The 21,513-nt window shown below is 46.1% G+C and overlaps 2 protein-coding genes across 4 annotated transcripts in view; both read left to right on the top strand.

Moving 5' to 3' along the window:
• robo1 (roundabout 1) overlaps window positions 1-21,513 on the top strand; it is a 108,748-nt gene that overhangs the window by 33,321 nt on the left and 53,914 nt on the right. For 2 of the 3 annotated variants that reach the window (XM_066285974.1, XM_066285975.1), the window contains exon 1: window positions 8,095-8,405. The exons of the other annotated variant lie outside the window; for it this stretch is intronic. In XM_066285974.1, coding sequence (XP_066142071.1) covers window positions 8,300-8,405 — 106 coding nt within the window. In that variant the 5' untranslated portion in view covers window positions 8,095-8,299. Of the gene's footprint in view, window positions 1-8,094; window positions 8,406-21,513 lie in introns of those variants that run through there. 3 annotated transcript variants of the gene reach the window in all.
• LOC136341233 (cytochrome P450 9e2-like) lies at window positions 2,923-5,017 on the top strand. The gene is made up of 7 exons (XM_066285988.1): window positions 2,923-3,050; window positions 3,104-3,332; window positions 3,393-3,563; window positions 3,612-3,780; window positions 3,832-3,997; window positions 4,055-4,508; window positions 4,560-5,017. The coding sequence occupies exons 2-7, from the start codon at window positions 3,131-3,133 to the stop codon at window positions 4,979-4,981; spliced, it is 1,584 nt and encodes a 527-aa protein (XP_066142085.1). The 5' UTR covers window positions 2,923-3,050; window positions 3,104-3,130; the 3' UTR covers window positions 4,982-5,017.

Consider the following 21,513-nt stretch of genomic DNA (forward strand, 5'->3'; position numbering starts at 1 on the left):
AACCATAAAACAAAACAAAAGAATAGCGAAACTCCCGGGGGCGCAATAAGGACGGGGCGAATTCTTCTCGAGGGCAAAGAAAATTAAAAGTCACCCCGCTAGTGCTCCGACGACCAAAAAACACAATAACCTCGAGTTTTTTTCGCTTCGCCCCGAAAAACGCGTATTTCAGGAGATTTATTATATTACTTTGTTTTCTAGACACTTTTTAATATACTAAATAATATCAATCCTCAAATACTAAAGTATTAATGCTAAAGTGCTAATACTACAACAATAATACGTGGACTGCATCACCGTCGGATTCGCGTTTTAGTGCTAAATTGAGTGGAATGTCCAGTGAATCTTAATGATTTCTGCATAACGCCGACAGAGGGCGCGCGGCACCGCCCCAAGCGGGAGTTTTTTTTTACGGGCCGCTGCGAACCTCACTGGGCAGATTGATGTATTGTGGGTTGCATTTTGCCTTTTCTCTTACTTCACAAACCCCAGAGGTCTCGTTTCGGTCGGAGACTGCCCTATTTATGTCGGGTACAAATTCCGATCTGGTCGGTAATCCGTCCGCGTGTCCGCGAGGCACGGTCCATGAAATGTCTGGACAAGCCAAATTTTCAAATGTGGGACCCTTGCGAAAGGAGCGGGGAGGACTCTGAGCGGGTAGGAAGATACTCTTTGAGTTGCTTTATAATCTAGATTAAGTCTCGAACACGTCGAGTCGATAGCTTAGAAAATGCAAATTTTTAGCTTGTGCGAAACATGAAAGTTGCTTTTATAGGAATCTTGTCAGGCCAAATTGGAAAATCCGTATCTTCGCATCTTTTAGAGAAACGGAGATAGAGCGCTCCAACTTGGCAGCAAAACAAACTTTGAGTTGCTTTATAATTTAGATTAAGTCTCGCAGATGCAGCTTCAACGCATTATAATTTTATGTTTTATTTCATTCAAATACCATCCGTATATGGTCTGCCACATCGACAACCACTGTCTAACGCAAAATTGCATGTAGTAAAACTTAATTATTTATCCATGTATGACATGTCAATAGACGGCCTGCGATGGAAAACTCCATTACCGTTAGATGATGTCTGCCTATAAAGTTTAACAGTCTTCGGCCATTGATGAGATTTTCGGAACAATCATTAACTCTTCAGGTTGTCACTACATGAGTTTAGTGAGTAAACACCTGATCTACATACAATGGAAGGTTTGATGAAACGGAGAAGTAACGTGAGACGTCTAGACGAAAAGACTGTTTGCGAAGTCATCGTTTCTGTATTTAGGCATTACAGACTCTTTTGGGAGTACTTGTAAATTACATTATTTCATTGGCTAGGGGGCACGATCATTGATTAAATATTTTCCTTAAACGCACGTAACGCTTTCGGGTCGGGCGACGTGGGCGCGCGCGTTCGCCATTTTGCACAGTAAACGTGCGGAGCCGTGAAAAATCTTTTAGGGATGTTTTAGAGGTGTCTTCGACCGTCTATCGAACTTCCACCTACCACCTCACTGTGCGTCCTCGCGCGTTTCCTTAACTGTTGTCAGGCGGTCCACGTCCACCACGCGCAATTTCGAAGGGCCATATGGTCTCGATAGGCAGGCCCAGAGCGCTAACGCGGGACGAACCTTTCTCGACCCATCAGTTGAAAATCCGCCTTAAACCAGGTTAGTACCCAAGGTACTGTCGGGTTTAATATATTCCCCCGAGTACAAATACCCGGCCGAAGTGGGCAAACCAGTATTCGAGCCGGCTCAGACTTATCTTTCTTGCTTTTTAAGATAATTTTCTCAACAAATATTCGACTATAAATTAGCCGATAGGACTTAGAACGGTGATAAATCTATGAGTATTATTAATTAATATTCGAGATTTTTCCAAGCGGAATGGAGACCTCAGTAAGTTTGAGTCGCGTGTGAGGTGGCTTTAAGGTGCTCATTTTGCCCCAGCGATAAATCTCCCCGCTTCTAATTACTTTCTGCTTAATAGCGACGAACATTATTATGAAATTACCCCTTTGCTCGTTGTAAATCACCACTTATTCGCCCAATAAAGGCACGGGAACAGCTTTTGTCTCAAGACCGTTAGTCAAGCAGCAGCGGGCCCCATAAATTGCAACATGTGGCCCTAACTCGAGACCAAGTGGGTGAAATGCCGGTTTAAAATACTACTGCGATTTCGATTAGGGCCTTGCCTTTTAATACTGTTTTTTTACACCTCTGTGGGTTGCCGATTGTATTCAAAAATCGGCAAAATTTCCGGGGGAGGTTGGCACCTCACCTGTGCGCACCGCGGCAAAGGGGATTTTTTTATCATTTTTTTTTCAATTCCACGCACTCTGCCCACCAGCGATGGAAAGCTCCGATATGGCTGTGAAGTACTCTTTGAGTTCCTCTAAAACCCAACGGGGCGCGGAGCCCAGATCGTTTAGGAAATACGCGTTTTAAGCGTGGAGTGCAGAGCTCCCGCACTTGGACATGTCACATTGGAGGAATTCCCACTTTTGAAAGACTGACGAGAGAGAGCCACACCTCGAGACGAAAGTACCCTTTTTTAATATCTTCGAAGTAGCTCCGGGGGCACCCTTAGCGACTCCGGGGCCACCCTGGGCGAAATGTTTAATCGCCGCCCCCCTGCCCCCGAGAAAGACCGGCGAACGAGGATGTTCGTCGTCCCGGGTCGCCGCCAAATTGTCCCACGCCCCCGTAGGGCCGTAGTTCCGAGGAAATTTAACGAATTGAGAATTCCTGTAAAGCACAAATGAATTTGCCAATATCCACTCCCGCGCATTAAGTTATTTAATATTGTGTAATCCAATGAAGATAACAAATTCTACGTCGTAAACATGTGGAGGATTTCCGAGCCTAATAAAAGTGCTTAAAAAGATAAGGACAGAAGTATTCAGTCGATATGCGGCTGTGCAGCTAATCGCTTTTGTCATGCGCCGATGAAACGTTCGTTCACGATTTAGCTTGATAATCTCCCAAGGCTCCAAAAAATTATTATTAGTAATTGGTGCGTCGGCATAATAGAACACAGCTTTAAATTGAATGTAAGTTTGTTGATTCTCATAAGATAATAAGTTGCAATGTTACTACGCATTAGTTCCCGTGCAAAAAGCTGAATCTCGGCATGTTTTGGGCACTTGTCACCGTAGCAGCAGTTCTAACGTTCGTAGTCTATTTCGGCTATGTAAAGCCATTCAAGTACTGGAAGGACCTGGGGGTTCCCCAAGGGTCTCCCTGGTTCCTATTAGGAGACGTATGGCCGACCATTCTTAAGCGTAAAGATATTGTGCAATGGCTGGAATGGGTTTACTACAAACATCCAAAAAGTGACTGAGACATACCAGTGGAATTCACACACACACACACAGATAAATCTCGTTTTTTAGGCAGATATATGGGGTACTACCAATTCCTGAAACCCATGTTCTTTGTCAAGGACCCGGAAGTGATCAAACAACTGACAATCAAGGATTTCGATCATTTCACTGATCATCAAACTTTCGCTATTTCTGAGGACGTAGAACCCTTGTGGAGCAAAAATTTATTTTCTCTGCGAGGTAAATAGAATCTATGTTGGGAGCTTATGGAGAAATACTGTGCTTCAGGTCATAGGTGGAAGGAAATGAGAGGTGTCCTCTCGGGCTCATTCACCAGCAGTAAAATGAAAATTATGTTCGAATTGATCAGGGAGGAGGCCGAAAAGTTCGTGGATTACTTCAATGAGGAAATCCAAGCTGGGGTCCTGGACTTGGAAATGAAAGATTCCTTTAGAAAGTACGTTTTTTGTTTTATGGAAATTTCCAGTGCTAACTTTTCCAACTGAAGATACGCCACGGACGTAATTGCATCCACCTCATTTGGGATCACTGTGAACTCCCTCAAGAACCCCTCAAACGAGTTCTACAGAATGGGAAAAGCGGCGATTAACTTTGGAGGGTTTAAAACAGTAATTAAATTCCTGGGATATCAATTCTGCCCTTGGCTTCTAACGGCAAGCAACCACCCACCATTTTTCTCTTTCTTTGTAGCCTAATGGACTCATTTATAGCTCTTGAAAATTAGATTCTTCCCTGCAGCAATCTCGAACTTCTTCTTAGGTATCGTAAACGAGACCATCAAGGAACGGGAAGAGAAGGGAATAGTCAGGTCCGATATGATAAATATTTTGATGGAAGTGAAGAACGGAACTGTTAAAGCTGAAAATAAAGACACTCCTGACGAGGGGTTTGCAGTCGTTAAGGAATCGCTTGATGGAAATGCTGAGAGGAGGCACAACATAGAAATTACCAATCAGGATATTACATCTCAAGCTTTTATCTTCTTTTTCGCCGGATTCGAGACCGTATCAACCGCCATGAGCTTTACAAGTTACGAATTAGCGGTAAATCTTGATGTTCAGGAGAAGCTGAGGCGGGAGATTGGGGAAGTGTATGATAAATCCAACGGCAAACCATCGTATCGGGAAATACTTGAAATGAAGTACTTGGACATGGTGATTTCGGGTAAAATCTCCTTGAGCTTTTCCTTCCGACTTTGAAGCCATATCATTTTAGAAAGTCTGCGCAAGTGGCCCCCAGCAGTGGTCACAGATAGGATGTGCACCAAGCCTTATATTTTGAAATCTTCGGGGGATTCGATACCATTTAAGAAAGCCGATTGTCTAGTCATACCAACATATAGCATTCATCATGATCCGGAATACTACCCCGATCCGGAAAAATTGATCCCAGAGAGATTCTCCGAAGAAAACAGAGGAAAAATTAAGCCTTACACGTATATGCCCTTCGGACTAGGTCCCAGGGCTTGCATAGGGTCTCGTTTCGCTTTACTGGAAATTAAAATGATGTTATTCTATCTGCTGAAGAGCTTCGAGATAGTGCCCACCAGCAAAACACTGATTCCATTGAAATTCGATAAATCCAGTGTCGTTTTTACCCCTACAGGAGGGTTTCAGTTGGGTTTGAAAAAGTTGTAGATGTTGTGAGGCAGATAAAGAGGTCAAAAGTAAAAACGTGTGTTTTTTCCGTTTCACCCTACAGGGCTTAAGGTCACCTGGAGAAGCACACTGCAAGTCTACACGGAAACGTCCGTGTGCCGTAAATTTAGGGATTGACACTTCCTACAGCGTTTATTACGAATTATGGGATGACTTAAGTAGCGCCTCCCTGCCAACTTTGAGCTCTCCATGGCCTCTGAAAGGGGAAAGTTTTTAAATATGGCCAAAGTTAAGGCAACTCTAACACATTCGCTCGATACTTTGTACTTCCCGAATCGCGGAATCTATATCTGCGTAGTTTTTTCCGTGTTATAGAGCAGCTCAAAGGGAATTTCACTGTCAACTTACGACTCTCTATCGCCGCTTTTGACAAAGTGGCGAACTCTAAAGCGCAGCTAGTGCAAAAGCGAGTCGCACGTATTCGCTCGCTTTGAAAATTAATATTTCTCGAACTTCTGAAGCGACACCTGCGACGCTTCACCCGGATTATAGAGGATTCTCAACGGTTCCAACACTACCCGGCCGACCATCTCCGTCGCTGGGTCCCCAACGATGGTACGCTTTGACCTCTCCCCCTAAATTTCGAATATCTCGTAACTGGTACGATTCGATGAGCTCACTTAACTCGATAACGAAGGAAATATTTACTAGAGCAAAGAATACTCTCTTTGATGCCGCAAAGACTTTAAATTCGAACTCCAGGGTCCTGAGACCAATTTACTTCCCCTTCGTCGAGAAAGTTTACCTTGCGAGCTAAACACACCACCCCCAAAGTCATATCCGAAGATATACGTTTGTATTTGTCTTTGCAAACATCTTTTCCGCCGTATTATGTTCTTTGGGAGTTTTTTTATTATTCGTTTTATTCGGCGAGGCCTATAGGCCCTCGATGTTTTATTCAGCAGAAAACTCCGGCGGCCTCCTAATGGGGCACAAACGGCTTTCAGTGTCCATGGAATGCCGTAACAGCGGGATTTTTCAGTCTCTGCTTGGCAGGAGTAACTCAAATATACATGATTAGTTCGCCATTGTATGCAGTAATTCCATCAAGGGATTTTCGTCGAAATGCCCGGAATTGAACGCGCGCACGTCCCGCATCCTGAGACGGTCGTGACGGTTCGTGACGCGTCACTCTTTCTCACTGTCTCACTCGACTTAAATTAACTTTAACTTTAACATTTGACTCGAATGACGGTCATGCATTATTGAAACCCCGCAAAAAGCGTATTAGCGACGGTCATTAATTTAATAATCGACTCGAAAGCTCTAAAATCAGCATAAATGTCAAGTATAAAATTGGCTTATTCAGTTTTTAATTGATTTTATTTATTATATCATTTGTAGTTCCGTTTACCGCTTTTTCTACTGTTATTTGCATAAAAATGCGAGGTCCACTTTAGGCCTGATAACGTGTTATTATGATATTAAATTGGGAAGGATGATTATTATGTAGATGCGGATGCGACGTCTTTATTGGAAGAACTGGGAAGCGTACGTGAAGGAATTAGTTACGGACAGATGCAAAAGAGTAGCGATAGAGCGCTCTAAATTGGCACGAAAGTACTCGATGAACTGGTCCATAATTCAGAGAAAATCCCATGTGTATACCCGTCTCAATTTCGGACATATTAATTTTTAAACCCGGCGTAAATATCAAAATTTTCACTCATTGGCTCTGCCAACGGAGCGCTCTAATTTCATCCGAAAGTACTTTATAAGTTGCTCTATAGCCTAGAGGTAATCCCACATGTAAAGCTGTCCCCACTTCGGGAATATTAATTTTTCATTCGGCAATCGAGAGCTCTAATTTCGGACAAAAGTGGCCTATGAGTCGCTCTATAATTTAGGGAATCTTCCGAATGTGGGGCATTTCGGACGTATCAACTTTCGAACTCGGCGACTTATTATCCGCGAGAAATAATTTAAGTTCGGAACTTTCGGCGTTTACACGGGAGTAGGTGCAACGAACACGAATTGAGTAATAAAATTGCGAAAAGTCGGGGGATTCACGGCGAACCAGGTCACTCGAGAACTTGGTGAAAATTGTGGTTTAAAACAGCGTCGTCAAATCAGTATTTCTCTAACTAAACTTACCATGCGACCAATCAGGCTCGCCAGTTGACGAGTGAAACTCGCCATTCGACCAACCGGAATCGCCATTTGAGTCAACGTCCGATCTTGACCAATTAAAAAATTTCGCGATTTTAAAGAAGCCTGACGTCACAGCTGCCGCTGTCAGGTATCTAGTGCTAGTTTTTGAGATGCAGACCGACATTTACGACGTTTTTCCGGCCAGGAGGAACGATTCGTGCACAGGGAAAAAATCTCGATTTTAAACTTGATTTTTCGAGATACGGCCCTGGGTGGTTCAAGACCAGGTCTCCCCATGATTTCGGTTCAGAAAAGTACGCGGAAAAGTTAGTAAGTAAAATTGTTATTGTTAAACTTCGGAAAACCAACGCCGATCCAGGGAGATATCTCCACGTACCAGCGTCGGGACCAGCCCGATCCGGATTAGAGCAATCTGGATTAATCAAGAGTAGAATGGAAATCTCGGCAATTCTCCAGAGGAGGTGAAGAAGCTTGAAAGTCAGGGTTTCCGGGTACACGACGAGTGATTATTGCGCATATCATTGCCGCCAAGGATCTAAACTAGTCCGGAGACATTTACTTAACCTGGAGGTAGCGTCGACGTCAATCCGGCGAAACCATGATGGACTCTCCGGCAAGGGTGGAAGGGCTTGAACCTGAAGATTCCTGGGTGAATTTCCCAAAAAGAACCTAAACAGTAGGAAATCATACATTTCGTTCGGGGATAAAGCAAACTGCACGGAGCCCCTTGTGAGCGATCATTATGTACTTGGTTATCTGGCATAAACAGCGATTGCAGGTCACTCCCCCGGACAAATCCGGCATTATCGACAAAATCTACCATATCTACCGACTTATTAAATATCGATTAACACCGTCTCCAAGCAAAACTCTAATCCACAACCCGGGAAACCCTGATGAAGTCGGCCCATAGGCCAGAAGCAGGTACGTTGCGCTATAGACTTTTATTCTTGGCCGCGGCGCCTCAGTTCTCTCGAATACGTCGGCGAAGTTGGTGCGTATCGACGGTTTCGCTTAGCGTCGATTACGCACGTACGCGTACGCTCTTTGTTTACCTCGTTTGGATCCCGAGGAAAATGCATTTGGAGTCTCTGGAGTATGAGTGATGGTTCTGTGAGTTGGTGAATTGCGAGTCGACGGATGAGTGCGTGAGTTGATCCGAAGTTGAAACAGTCGAAGCGGAGGATGATGGAAGTGGTTCTGTGTCCTGTGCCATTTAGGATGATGTTGGTTTTTGTAGTTGCAATGTTAGTTTGCGGAACGGAAGGAGGGACTTCTGGAGTCTTTTACGGTAATACATCTTCTAGCACAAAATAACGCATAGAACTAATCCCCGTACTCCGTAAAGCATCCCCGCATTTCTTCGTTCGTCCCTTGAAAATATTAATTAATACGTCACCAGGGATTAGGACATGTTACACTTAAATTAGGTTTGGAACGCAATATGAATTACCCTCCATGGGACAAGTTTATGGTCTTCTGGCTACATCTGTTTGCGGTAAACTTTAGGGAATTTTCGATTGAAGCTTCACGCTTCGACTCGAAGAAAGAGAAGAAATGTTCTCTCTTCGGCACGCATACTAGTCTAGTTATTTGTTTTGGTGAAGTCAAGATCATTTATCTTCTGGTCCCATAAAAGTATCCGTTAGATTCCATATAAAGAAAGGTGTGGCAAAGCAGAACCTCTTATCAGGTGAGGTAAGGCCCCTATGGAGGCCGGTTTCAATTGGTCGGTTGTAAATCTATTTGCTTGAAGATATAGTTCTTAGTTTATTTATTTCTCTGCGTGTATTTCCGTAGGATTTCTTGAAGGTAGATACGACCGCGACAATCTGTACGTGAGCGGGACCACGAAATTTCGGCTACGAATTCGGGTAGAGCCGTTAGGATAGTATAAATTGATAAATTAATATATAATAGAAAGGTCCCCTTTCCAACCGCGCCATCACGCCAATGACTTTCGTGTGGCTCTCTAACCCATGACCGTCTCTCTGACTGGCGAAAAATTCGAGTGCATTCTGTGATTTAAGCAGAGGCGCGTCAGGTGGGGATCTCGATTTAGCTAAAGTTTATGGACGGATTCGAAGTTCGGATTTTAGCGAGATTCCGATAAGGACAGCGAAAAAATGAAATTGCCAAATGAAAATTTGAAAACAAATTTGATTTGCGGCCACTCCACTGGTCGCAACCGGCCACTGCGGATAGGCGGGGGATGAAACTAAAAAAGAAATTAGAGAAAAAGTGAGATTTGGTTTCGAAATGGGAGTGAACGTGTGATTTGTTCGCGAATTGCCATTATGGAATTTTATTGCCTCCTAGTCGTCGTACCTACTTCCACGTGCACGTTGACAATTTTAAATTGCTTCTATTCGGTCAAACTCCGCGGAAGAGCCTCAAAATTTCTCGGGACGTTCTTTACCTACTGCTACGCCAGTGACTTTTGTTCAGTCCTTTGGCCCGCGACCGTCTTGGAATCGTGAAATTTTCAAATCAATTCAGGAACAAACAGCGACGGATAAGATGGAAGACTGGAGAGGGAAAATCTACTGAAGAAACTTAGCCGCTTTTGGGAAAAATCCTCGCCGCCCTTCGGAATCACATTGCGCCAGTGGCGTCCACGCAATCCTGCCCGGTCTCCACCTCTGGTCCAGGTGACGTTCTGGCAAGAACGACTTTCGACCCTTTGCGTCACCATGCTCCGAGCATTCTTCGATTCTACGCAGGTCCCTACGTAATACCAACAATTCGATCCTGGTGCAGAAGTTCCCCCTTTTCTCCGAACCTCCAACGGTTCCGAGACTCGCAGCTCCATCGCGTCGCTCCGTAATCTCCCAGCTTCGAATCTGGCTTCAGACCTTTATTTCCCGACGAATTTCGGACAGAAAATTTGTTCTGAGACCTTCAGGACAATACCGATTCCCCCTCAGACACTAACCATTTTTTTCCTGTTTCGGTCTGGACTATTCACATCCTCGTTAGGCCCGGTGCTTAGGTATAACGAGGCTCAAAAGGTCGTAAATATAGGGTAATAAATAAAGCCTGTCTTTCCATTTTCAATGCCAGTTGTTTGTGTTCCTTTAGGCGCAAAGTAACAAATTACGTCTCCGGCTTCGTTCCCTTTGATTTGCCCTCGGATATGCCCTTATCTTTCCGTCAGCTGCCTCTGTATGACGGTAATTAAATTATATTTGCCTTGCCAAATTGATTCCATTGGGCCGCACTTAATTATCTCCCTTATCCGATAAAAGTCTGTTTTAACTCCATCGCATGTTATCTATGAAACATGTTTTTTCGTCTCTTGAAGCCGGAGATAAGCCTCGCCAACTCTCCCTTTGACGGGGTGGCACGGCTTGCACGGATCTAACGCAGAGGTGGCGTTGACGGGGCGTCACCGTTATCTCTTGGGGTCCTGAGATATCGGTCTAAACTCAAGTTGAGCGCGCACTCCTTCCTGGAATAAATCTTTACGATGAAGCTGTGCTTTACGGCCGAAATTGGTGTGGATTCGTCGTCGGAAGGGTTATCTGTTTGGTTCAGTAAATACACATAAATTGCAGCGATTTATTGCTGACGGCAGCGATCTGAAGATCGTCGCAAACATGGCTTCATAAGATTCCGACGAAACGATTTAACAGTACCCGCAATAACAAGTACATACCAAGTTCCGCGAATTGCTAAGTACCGACTTAAAGGAATCAAACATCGTATAACAATTAAATGGCATGTGATAAAGATGAAAGCCGGTATGAAAGGCTTTAGGGAATCAAATTGGAGCTTTAGCGTACCCGTTTAATGATTCCGTAAGATGTTCTGTGTCACGTTGCAGTCCCAATTCCATTGAAAAAAAAAAAAGTGTTTACTCAAGCAGTTCACTCAACTCAATGTGGATTTAGATAACGGATCCTCCCGAATCTTCATCAAGCTATCGCATGTGCGCCACTGATATCCGCAGAGGCTGCGGCCCTAGCCGTTGTACTGAGAGCTCCTTTTGGGAGTTGGTGCGATGAGGAGGTGCCACCCCTCCGAGTCCGAGGGCAGCGTTATGAGCGAGAGCAAGCCTCTGACGTTCGTACGCATAAAAATTCGTCCCCCTAACATGCGCCACTGCGCTTTTTTTTTGTGAGGGTGAAGCACCAACCCTTAAGTAGATCTCTAAAAATGAGTGCCTTAATTGCTGAAATAACAATGAGGCGCTAAGGGCCTATACAATTCCATGGAGGGTGGCCGTAAAGAAAAGTTTAATTCCGAAATTTAGGAAAAATTTTGAAACTCTGTAGAATCCGCGAGCCGGGTGATCCAGATGGGTGCCGTCCTTTCCCAACTCCCAAATCGTAACTCCTCCGTGAGTCCGATCGTGAGTAAATCGGGCTTCGATTCGGGGATTCCCATGAGGAGAATTTTGCAAAAATTGCAAAAACTGTGAAGGAATCGAGTCTGAGCGGGAAGTTATCTGGATTTGAGAAAAGCTCCCTCGGCAAACTGCAAATTCGGGATTTTTGTGCGAATCAAATGGGGAGTGGAACCTGCTTTGATTTGAGGAGGAACGTTTCTCAGGAAGGAGACTTGAAAATTTTGCAGTAAATCGTGGAACCCATCAATATAGGATTCCGTGGGTCGGTGTGTGCCGGGAGTTGGCCAGATGCAATGAAAAATCCCCCCCGAGCTGACGGATTCACTATCGGAGCAAACTCCAAAATCATCGAGGAAATAAGCTGATAATTTTAAACTTAAATTGATAATGCGCAGAAAACCCTTTGTCAGCTATGCCTTCTGGGCATTGATTCTGATAATTTCAAAATCACGCCGTTTCCGATGGGTTCCCAAGACTCTTGCACCACCCGAATTAATTCTTCCCTGGACGATATCACAGTTTGCGAACACATCGTCCTAGTCCCTCCCATGAATTCTCCATCGGGTCGAGGTCAGGACTTCGCGCAGGAAAATCCATAACAGTAATTTTTGCGACAGCGAACCGGCCTCGGACGACTCCAGATTCGTGATTCGGATCATTATCCTGCCGAAACGTCCACGTCAGTGGCAGGTGATCCTCGGCACACGGCAGCATTGGTCTTTTAATGGATGCGTAGATGCACCAACCGATCCATAACGCTCTTCTAAGGAACTTCCCCACACCGTGCAAAATCCTCCGCCACATTGAACCGTGGTTTTAGCACCATCGAACAACCTTCGCGTGCGGGGGACGATGGTTGAAACCATCAGAACCGAAAATGCTAAACTTGCTTTCGTCTGGAAGCGGCACTTTTCCCCGATCGCCGCTCGTCCAGCGTAAACATCCGTCAGCAACAGCGAGTGGGGTCTTCCGACTCTTCCTGGACATTGATGGTTTTTTGCAGCTTTGCGGCCGAACCGTCCCGCTTCCTTGAGCCTGAGTTTCGTAACTCATCTGGGCAAGATCGCGTAGGGTTTTCCTTGCAGACTAGTGCGGGCGTCTCTGAGCAATTTCCTCAATCGGTTGGCCCCGTTGGTTCTCTGGGACGGCCCCCTTCCCCAATCGATCTTGACGCATTCAGCGATTTTAAATTCGAAATTGTTTTCGAAACGACCGATTAGGTGCTTTTGCGGTATGTTTGATACCTTCTCGACGGGCGTCAGTCGTTTCGCGTCATGAGCCTTCAGACGAGCGCTTTCCACGGACCGCGTGGGAACTGGACCGACGCCGAAAGCCTTTTTGGAGCTTACTTAAAAGAACGGATTCCAGGTGCCGTGGACGGCAATTCTTTATGTGTTTCCGTGCTTGTGCCCCTTTAAAAAATCACTTGCGCCTGAAGGTTCTAGGGAGACCGGTCGACAAGAGATGGTCTCTGCACAACGCTGACGTGCCCGTCAAAGCTGCCTTAAGGTCCAGTTCGTCGTTTTCAAGCATTAAAACTAAGAAAAACTGCGACCGAAGAGCGCAGTTTTCCCACTTTGGCCCGATAGGGCGCGTCTCGGGAACGGGCAGTGGAACCTCTAGCGAAATTCCGCGCGTTTCTCGATCCCATCGGGGTCAGGCCGGTTTGCGACAATGTCGACGCATTTCTCGATTACATTTAACACCAATAAACAACGATATGATCCGCTCTAAATTCCGTAAAAAACCTTTTAATGCACTCTTTCCTCTTATGTATCGGATAACGCGTTGCCAAAGTGATAAACTTCTTCATCGAACGCGACACGCCGGAAAATAAACGTCGACCCACCATATTTAATTAACAATTCAAACTTTATCGCACTAATGAAGTCGCCTGCAAGCACTTTATTTTACTGTTATCCGCATAAAATACGGAGAAATACCTAATTTCTCAAGATAAGGCTTTAGGTAAATAAAAACTCCAGGATTAAACCGTAAAGTTTTATATTTCGCAAATTTGGTTATTGCGCTTTTTTAGTGAGGAGGTAGATCGTTAAATTAATTTAAATTACTCCTCCCACAAGGGATCCTGCCGTGATAAGTCCATTTCCGTCCATAAACATCGAAATTCATCGTTAAACGTTTATGGCGGACGCAAAAAATATGCCCGAAATTCGCGCATCTTCATGACGAAACGCGCTGCTTCTCCTACGCCGCGCACCGACTCGCTCCCATGATCGGATCCATGACAATGGTAAACGAAACGTGGGTGAACAACAGTCGTCGACCCATTGAGGCAATTTAAGCAGTTTATGTCCTATTAAGCAAAACATGACCTGTGTGTAATCTTTCATTTAGGTTCTTCTCGCCTTAATGCTTTAATTATTCCTCGGGTTGAAGTGGAACAAGTTCTTGCGGGTTTTACTATCCACCCTTCCGGTAAATCCTTTAGGGTGGACCGCCGTAAAGGCCTCTTTGGGTAGGTGCGAAATTCTCCCGAAAGCGATTTACGGCTGGTGTACTCGTCTGGTTAAAGAGGTTGTAAATTTCGAGCAATATACTTTTAGTGGGTGCTTAAGTACTGACGTCGACATTAACGAACGGTTAACTTTCTGGGACACAAGCTCAATTTTTTTAATTAAAAAATACCCTGTACACAAGGCCCTTTAAAGCCACTGCAATCTGATCTTCTAAACGGACCCACGGGCGATTTTGTTCAAACTTAAATTGCCACGTGACGACCAAAACTGAGGTCTTACTCGGTAGTGATCTAATAAGTGCGCTACGCTAAGCTAGCACAAATGCCGCACAACGCTCCGCTCTTCACTATCACCGTTTCACCAACTCGGAAGGCTTGGTTCTCTCGCGTCTTTTTACCAAGTTCGCGTTGTCCAGGAGCTGGATGGCCTCGACACTCGCGTGGTCAACCAACCTTCGTCCGTGGCTGCTGGCAGCTTTGGTGATGGTTCGACCAACGGTCCCGGTGGGCGTTGTCCCCGTTTCGACAGTACCGAGGTGCGTCAACTTTGTACTGATATCGTCGGATCCCTTGTATGCGGCCCTTGCTGCCCAGAGTTGAATGCCGCAAGTCCAAACGGGTTTCAGTATTTGTTTGTACGATGACAGTTTGTTGTGTGTAGACGACTTGGAGGTCCTTCCAAGGACCCAAACAATTTTTTTTTAGTTTGATGCCCAGTTCTTCGCGTTCCTTTTCGACACGAACCTTCCGGCGGAGCCTCGCGTCTAATGTCACTCCCAGACATTTGGCTGAGTCAGCATGGGGGATATGGGTATTGCCGATCCGGATGGGTAGATGTTGCCGTTGTTCGTCGGTAAAGTCTGCATGTACGGACTTGTTTTCATTTAACTCGATCCGCCAGGTGTCAGTCTTATCAATAGAGGTTTGGACAGGAGTCTGTTCCGCCAGCGACGACTGCGGTGTCATCAGCAAACGTCGCCGTTGTTTCGTGTTCGAGACTTGGGACATCACTAGTGCATAATGGAGAGAGTACTGGATCCAGCGCACTGCCTGCTCGGATTTCCTTTAGTGCCGAGTAGGCACTTCCTTCTTCGACTCTGAAACATCTTCCCGATAGAATAGGATTGTGGAAGCTGTGAAAGTTGCTTTGGCCGAAGCTGATTCAGTTCATGGAACGATCCTTCGTGCCATACCTGCGCAACGTCCAGGAAGGCAATGGAGCAGACTTTCCTTCCTTCTAGTGATTTTTCGATGACATTTGTAATCTTTGGTCGATCGTGGAGTGACTTTCTCCAAATCCAAATTGATGAGAAGGCATCAAGTGCTTTTCCTCTGCCACGGGTCTTAGCCCCTTGAGAAGTATTTTTTCGTATAAATTTGAGAGCAGCAACGGCACAGGTCTATACGATGCCACGTCATTAGGAGGCCCACCCAGTTTGGGAATCGCGATGACTTCTGCTATTTTCCACGTCTTAGGAACGTACTCTAATCTGAAGGATGCGTTAATAACATTGCCAAGTTTTATTATACGAGCTCAAATTTCGGGTGGTAAAAAGGACCGAGTGTCCATAGACCAGTGAATGCCGATGAATTTAACGAGGCTAGGGCCGTGCAAATTAGTGCCCATATTTCATTATTGAGCCCCAATGGCCATCGAAGCTTGAGTAATATTCTATATACACCTTATTAACATGCATGTAGTAATAAAATCGCGTTCCATTTAAACGCACTGCGGCTGTGGCAGGGAAAATCAGTGCCTCGACTAAAAAAAAATAATGGGGCACTACTTCTGACAGTTTCAGTCCGATTTTGACCCAAACATATCAATAGACTGACATTAAACACGGAGTATTCCTAATTACGTACATCGTACGCCACTGGAATTCCTCGGAGCTATTCCGTAACTGCGGCCCGCAACATCAGTGCCTTGATTGCTGGCATCATAAACACGCACTAGTCATTAAAGTTTCATTTCAATTTAAGCAGCGATATCGCGTTATTTACTAGAACATTGAAGAAAATGATCAAAAATTGAGTTCGACATTACGGGCAGAACCCGTTTTGTACGTTCGATTATTTTAAAATTCCCCCTCCCCGTCTTCTGGCAATGGAGGCTGCTCAATTTTTTTGAGGCCCTCAAGCGAAGTCTCGCAATGAGAGTTTTGAATTTCGAGCACAATTTGCATGATAGACGGGCACTGCACGTCAAATTGGTTGTGTCCCCCCAGTCGGGACTGGCCTTAGCAGGTCGGACGCCCCGGACGAAATTTTTAATCCCCCCCCCCCCCCCCCTAAGAAAAACCGCCGATCAGGACGTCCGTCGCCCCTGCCGCGCTGCCACTTTGGGTCGTCGCCCCATCTCTGCTTTTCTCCCCCCCGCGGGGCTGGCACCGACCCCATTGAGCGTGAGGTCCGTACGTCCTTCTGAGCGAACGTCTTGAAACCCCGTAACCCGCAAACGGCCGAGGCGGATATGGGCGCTACGGTTTCGGAACGTCCAGAAACGTACAGGGTGTATATTTTTTCGTTTCGATTTATATTTGGAGAATAAGCTCTCGTGAAGCAGACAGCCGGGGCGACGAAACGAACGCTTTTATCGACTGATAGTGATATTTCTGTTTAATAAGGCGTTCGGGGTGTCGTGCCTGGGAAGGGTCTACTTATCGGGGGTAGGAAACGCGAGAAGACGAAGAAAGAAATGTTTAGTAAATTCTTATCGAAAAATGCCCTTTTGTCCCTCGGTCAAGCCCTCGTCGAAGGAGGGTCGGTGCGAGGGTCCTTTGTATCGGACACAGTTATGCGTGTGAAAAGTTGGGTTCTCGTTGTAGCAGGCTCTGGTCCGTGTATTGTCGTTACCGTTATTTCTTTATCTTATTTAAGCCGAACTTCCGGACTGTCCGGAGCTCCCATTTTGCACGTTTCATCGCTCCAAGCGTCGCTTGCTGGCCGCAGTGAGAGGCACCACCCGTTTCAACTTGAAGCGAACTACATGCCTCGGCCAGGTGCTCCCGGGTTGTTTTGGTTCCGAGCGTCGACGCTGGGTACCTCCGCCGCCCAGAACCTTCGACCTGGGAGGTTCGCTTATTTCGACCGGCGTCTGCGGCCGGCCCGTAAGCCTTCGGAGCTGAAAATGGGCCCAACGTTTTCACGCATTTCCCTCCGAAATCTCTTTATAAAGTACTCGAAAGAATGCTGCACAGAGGCGACATGCCGACTTAAAAATGTTCCTCCGGTTTAGGGCGTGAAGCCCACATGCTCGCCAGCCTGCGGAGCCACTTAATATGCATAAAGAATACAGGAACGTATAAACAATAAATTCCCGCCCACGCGATATACGAGGGGCCTCGTTGTAAAGTATTTAAACCGGGCAATTAGTTAAATTCTATTAAAGTATTAAATTTCTCCTCCGGCCAATGCGGTTCGTCAAGCGGCCGCAACAAGGGCCGACGGTCAGCGAGAATGGAGCTCATCGGAAATTTTTTCCTGCGGGAGAGGTGACCCCATCGGAGGAACTGGAACGGCCTTAAGGTCTCTCGGACGCTGCGTATCACTGGTGCTACGTGTTGGAGGGTTCTGCGACACGTCGGCCTAGGCCTTTGACGCACGGTGACGCCCTAGAGTCTCTGTTTCGTCTCCTGGCGGAGGCTCTAATGAGCTGTCGAGCGATCGGCTTTTTCGGGGGACGCCCCCCTCGCTCGCGCCCCGGGCCCAAAAATCAAAGGTAATTCAATTGAAAAACTCTCGTTAAATTCTCGTTTCCTTCGTGGAATTCTTCGTATACGAGTTGGTGACGAATGCGAAACATGCGGAATTGTCACAAACTCATCTCGAACTCTGAGGAGCTCGCCGGGACCGGCATCCATCCCCCAATTAAGCGGTAATTTCCCATGAAATTAAGACACATCACTTTCGCATGATTCGGTGCCGTTTACGCCGAATTAACATCTCTCAATACCAGTCTTGTATTGGCAGCTGCAGGGGGCGTGGTCTGGCACTAATTAAGCCTTCGAATCGTAAATTAATTACGTACTAACACGACTGTAGCCTTATTGCACATAATGCCCGTTGTGCCGGCAATTGATGCGATATGCGCCCCGCTAACGGATTTAGGGGGTGCCTATTCACGACGAGTTGCCCCGATTAATGCCCTCGGAGGCCCATCGCCGGCATCAAAAATTACGCCCTACAGGGCGTTCGCAGTTCACCTGTCTCCGCGCGTTCGTTCAAATTTCGTCGCGACCGTCGTTCCAGCAAAGGAATTGCTATTTCATACACACGATTTACGACACATCAAAGAGTTAGTGCCAGAGGACCATCGCGTAGTTGTCCGGTCTAAGAACCGCAGCAATAAAAGACTCCAACGGCAATAAAAAGTTACATTTAATGACGTACGTTCGTTTATGGCGCTTTGGATAATGATCCGTCCATTAATTGAGGGAGGAATTGCGTGACTTTCGGACCTCAATTAGTCTGGAAGTTTTAGTGTTTGATCGCTGAAAAACGGCGGGAAATGCGAAAGTGAACGCGGCGGACGCGGCCAAACTCGTCGCGACCCCTCCCGACTCGCAAAAACCCGGAGGATTCGTCCGGGACACCCTTGATCTCTCTAAGGCACCGTTGCAGTAAGATCAAAACGCTAACAATCAGAGCGGCGGTAACGGTTAAGGCCTGATGGAACTGCTCGAGAATAACAAGTCTATTGATAATTCAGTGACGAGCATTTCGTGTACAAGAAGAGGCGAAGTCTCACTCCCTTCTTGGGCCTGCTTGTTGCACCAGCGGTCGCGGCAGCCATTTCCAAGCGTACCTTCAGGGATCGGGGGCGAAACCGCGACAACATTCAGTGGCGTGCAAGTTTTTTAATATTCGCGTCCTCGCTGATAGAGGTATGCGGAAATTTCGAGGGGCCAGTGCCTCTTATATTGTGCCAGCAACGAAGAGGCCAATTTCCACGGCTCTGTCCATGGGTTGGGGCACGGCTGCGAGCAAATTTAGGGGCGCACGTTATTTGCTGAAGACGGGACACATTTTTTTATAACGGTCGAATGTCAGAGACGTGTTTTCGCTTTTTAAATTGCGAGAAACTCATGTTGAAGCCCGTCTAGCTCGCAATTAACACCAGCAGATCGTAAAGGACACCTTTGACCGCCTACCTAAACAACCGGATGCGCAGGCCCTCGGCCTACCGAATATAGCGATTTTCGCAAAAATGTCGATTTTGAACTTCGAACTTCCTCCCCGGACACCCGCCAAGCGAAGTCTGTTTCACTCGCATTCCGACTCGTAGAAACGTGCACCAGAACCGACAGCGGACACGGAAGCTCGACTTGCAAGCGGTCACTCCTTCGGGTTTGGAAATTGGTGCGAAATTCCTGCATCAAAGTCTGTGCGAACTGTGAGTTCCAGTGAGGGCAGCGTGCACCCACAGACGGTTCGTGAGAGTTCTCGACGCGCGAAACCCACAGAGGAAAAGCGCATTTCCACCGAACTCCATTATTCCGGTCAACGGGTTATCGTCCCATAAAACGTGGTGTCCAGATTATCACCAATCACTAGGAATTCAGTCGTCCCCGTCGATTATCTACCAACATTGTTTATTTACCAAATCCGCTCATGAATGGTTTAAATCTTTGACGTTGGGTGTCTGTAAACTCATCCAATTTACGACCCGAATCACTGCTTTCCAGATTTACGATCCACTAAAGCATGCTGATAACTCGGCATATTGGACCTGGAAAACTCTCATAAAAGACTGGAGAAATAGGACTTTATTCATATTAAGGTCAGCTCCAGGGATCCTCTTGGAGTTAATAAACTTTAGTACATTTGCAGTGGAGGAGCTTGAGCTTTCAGAAAATGAGGGCTAAAGTGAAGAGGTTTTATTGTTCGCATCATGTTTCCTTGTAATTAACATCTCATAACGCAGCTGCCTAGGGATTAATGCAGGCATTAAAACCAAATTAATTTTCGGCTTGAAGCGAAATTTCGATTATGATCCAGTATATCAGAGATAAGCCCTAGATAAATCAAAATCTCTGATGGCTCTATGTTAATCCTAATGAGATTTTATGCAAAAGTCTTTTAGCCTGAAACAAAGAAAAAATTTGGTGATTAATCACGCGAGTGATGTATTTGTGCCAGTTTATTTCCTTTCCAAGACGAATGGGGATTTCACGCTTTATAAGTCTGGATGGGTTCTAAATCAACTTCGTCCAAACAAAGCTATTTAAAGTAACAAGCGCGATGTTAATTTCAGCAGATGCTGACTGTTTTTTTCGTCAACTGTAGTTAATCTTGACGGTTTTGGCACTCCGACCGCAAAGCCGCTCCTTCGCCGGAAACATGTTTAGGAAATGGATCTTTAACAACTTAATGACGTTCTTTGAAGGTGTATTTTTACGCCATCGAGCGGGTTTCCTTAAATGAGGGCTGCTTTTCCAGGCGCCTGGATCAATGGAGGTTCCTAGAAACGGCGGAGGAGTCCAGAAATGGCGCTCGATCCCGCTCGAGGATACCGGGAGAGGTCCGATCGCGAACGCATCCGTTGGGCACGAAAATGCTCAGAGAAAATCTTCGATCGTGTTCGAACTTGCCGCGCGAACGGTTCGCACGTCATCAGGTTCGCGGTACTGTCGCGGTCATCAGAAACACTCTCCGTGCTCAGCCTGCAGGTCGACCTCCCCGCGCCTCTAATTCGCCCCTAAACTGTGATAATCCGAATAAAAAACTTAAAAAATGTGTTAAAGTGGAGTCCCGGCGAGTTTCCAGAGAATTAAAAACTTTTTAATTCCGGAAATGTTCTTACACACGCAGAATTCATCGTTGGGAAAACACGGTTTTCAGCCCATACAAGGCAGCAAAAGTCCCGACCTTTCCTGGATTTGGAATGCGTTGCTCCTGCGTTTTTGGAACCGGGACTGAGCAGAAATCGGGCAATCAAATCATCACGGGATGTGCGACGTAATGATGACACGAAAACAGGGTGCGGAGCCCGCCGAAGAAGCGCTAAGGGTCCCCGTTCATTCCTGATCAGAAGCTTTTAGAGCGGTTTCGTATCTACATGGATTTGCCTCATCTCGTCACCTCGAAATACGTCTCTAAGCAGAGCCAGGCTCGCGTGTTATTTTTCGACCCTCGAATTACAGGGGATGTATCTGCCCGACTACCCGTACGAGGGTAGGTTAAGAAACTTGCCGATGTATTTAGCCAGGTGCATGTTACATGCGATGTCGTATATAAAAGGGGACTGTTAAGTACATGATTTTGTCATATTATTTTTAAACTCAAAGGTTACGGTTTCCCCGATAATTTAAAGTCGATTTTTCAGCAAATTCCCGGCCGTATCCCAGGGCCTTGCACGCAAATCTCCAACGGTGGAAAAAGTCCCTTCTACCGGAGAGCCCTACGGTGTTGCTCCGAGCAGAGTCAGTTTATACAGTCAATGTTCCAATTTGAGCCATTAGAAAGTAATTTATCCTCCCTTAACTTTGTCGAACTGGACAGGAACATGGACAAACCCCATGTCGCAGGGGCGTTTAAAAACTCCAATTGAGCAGAACCCCTGAATAA

The sequence above is a fragment of the Euwallacea fornicatus genome, chromosome 9 (genome assembly GCF_040115645.1).
Source record: "Euwallacea fornicatus isolate EFF26 chromosome 9, ASM4011564v1, whole genome shotgun sequence".
NCBI lineage: Eukaryota > Metazoa > Arthropoda > Insecta > Coleoptera > Curculionidae > Euwallacea > Euwallacea fornicatus.

Bases quoted from the DNA above. Each gene is read 5' to 3' on its own strand.
- LOC136341233 (XM_066285988.1), top strand. From the start codon at position 3,131: ATGTTTTGGGCACTTGTCACCGTAGCAGCAGTTCTAACGTTCGTAGTC. The intron at 3,333-3,392 runs GTGACTGAGACA...CTCGTTTTTTAG, and splicing joins TTACTACAAACATCCAAAAA to GCAGATATATGGGGTACTAC. The intron at 3,564-3,611 runs GTAAATAGAATC...ACTGTGCTTCAG, and splicing joins AAATTTATTTTCTCTGCGAG to GTCATAGGTGGAAGGAAATG.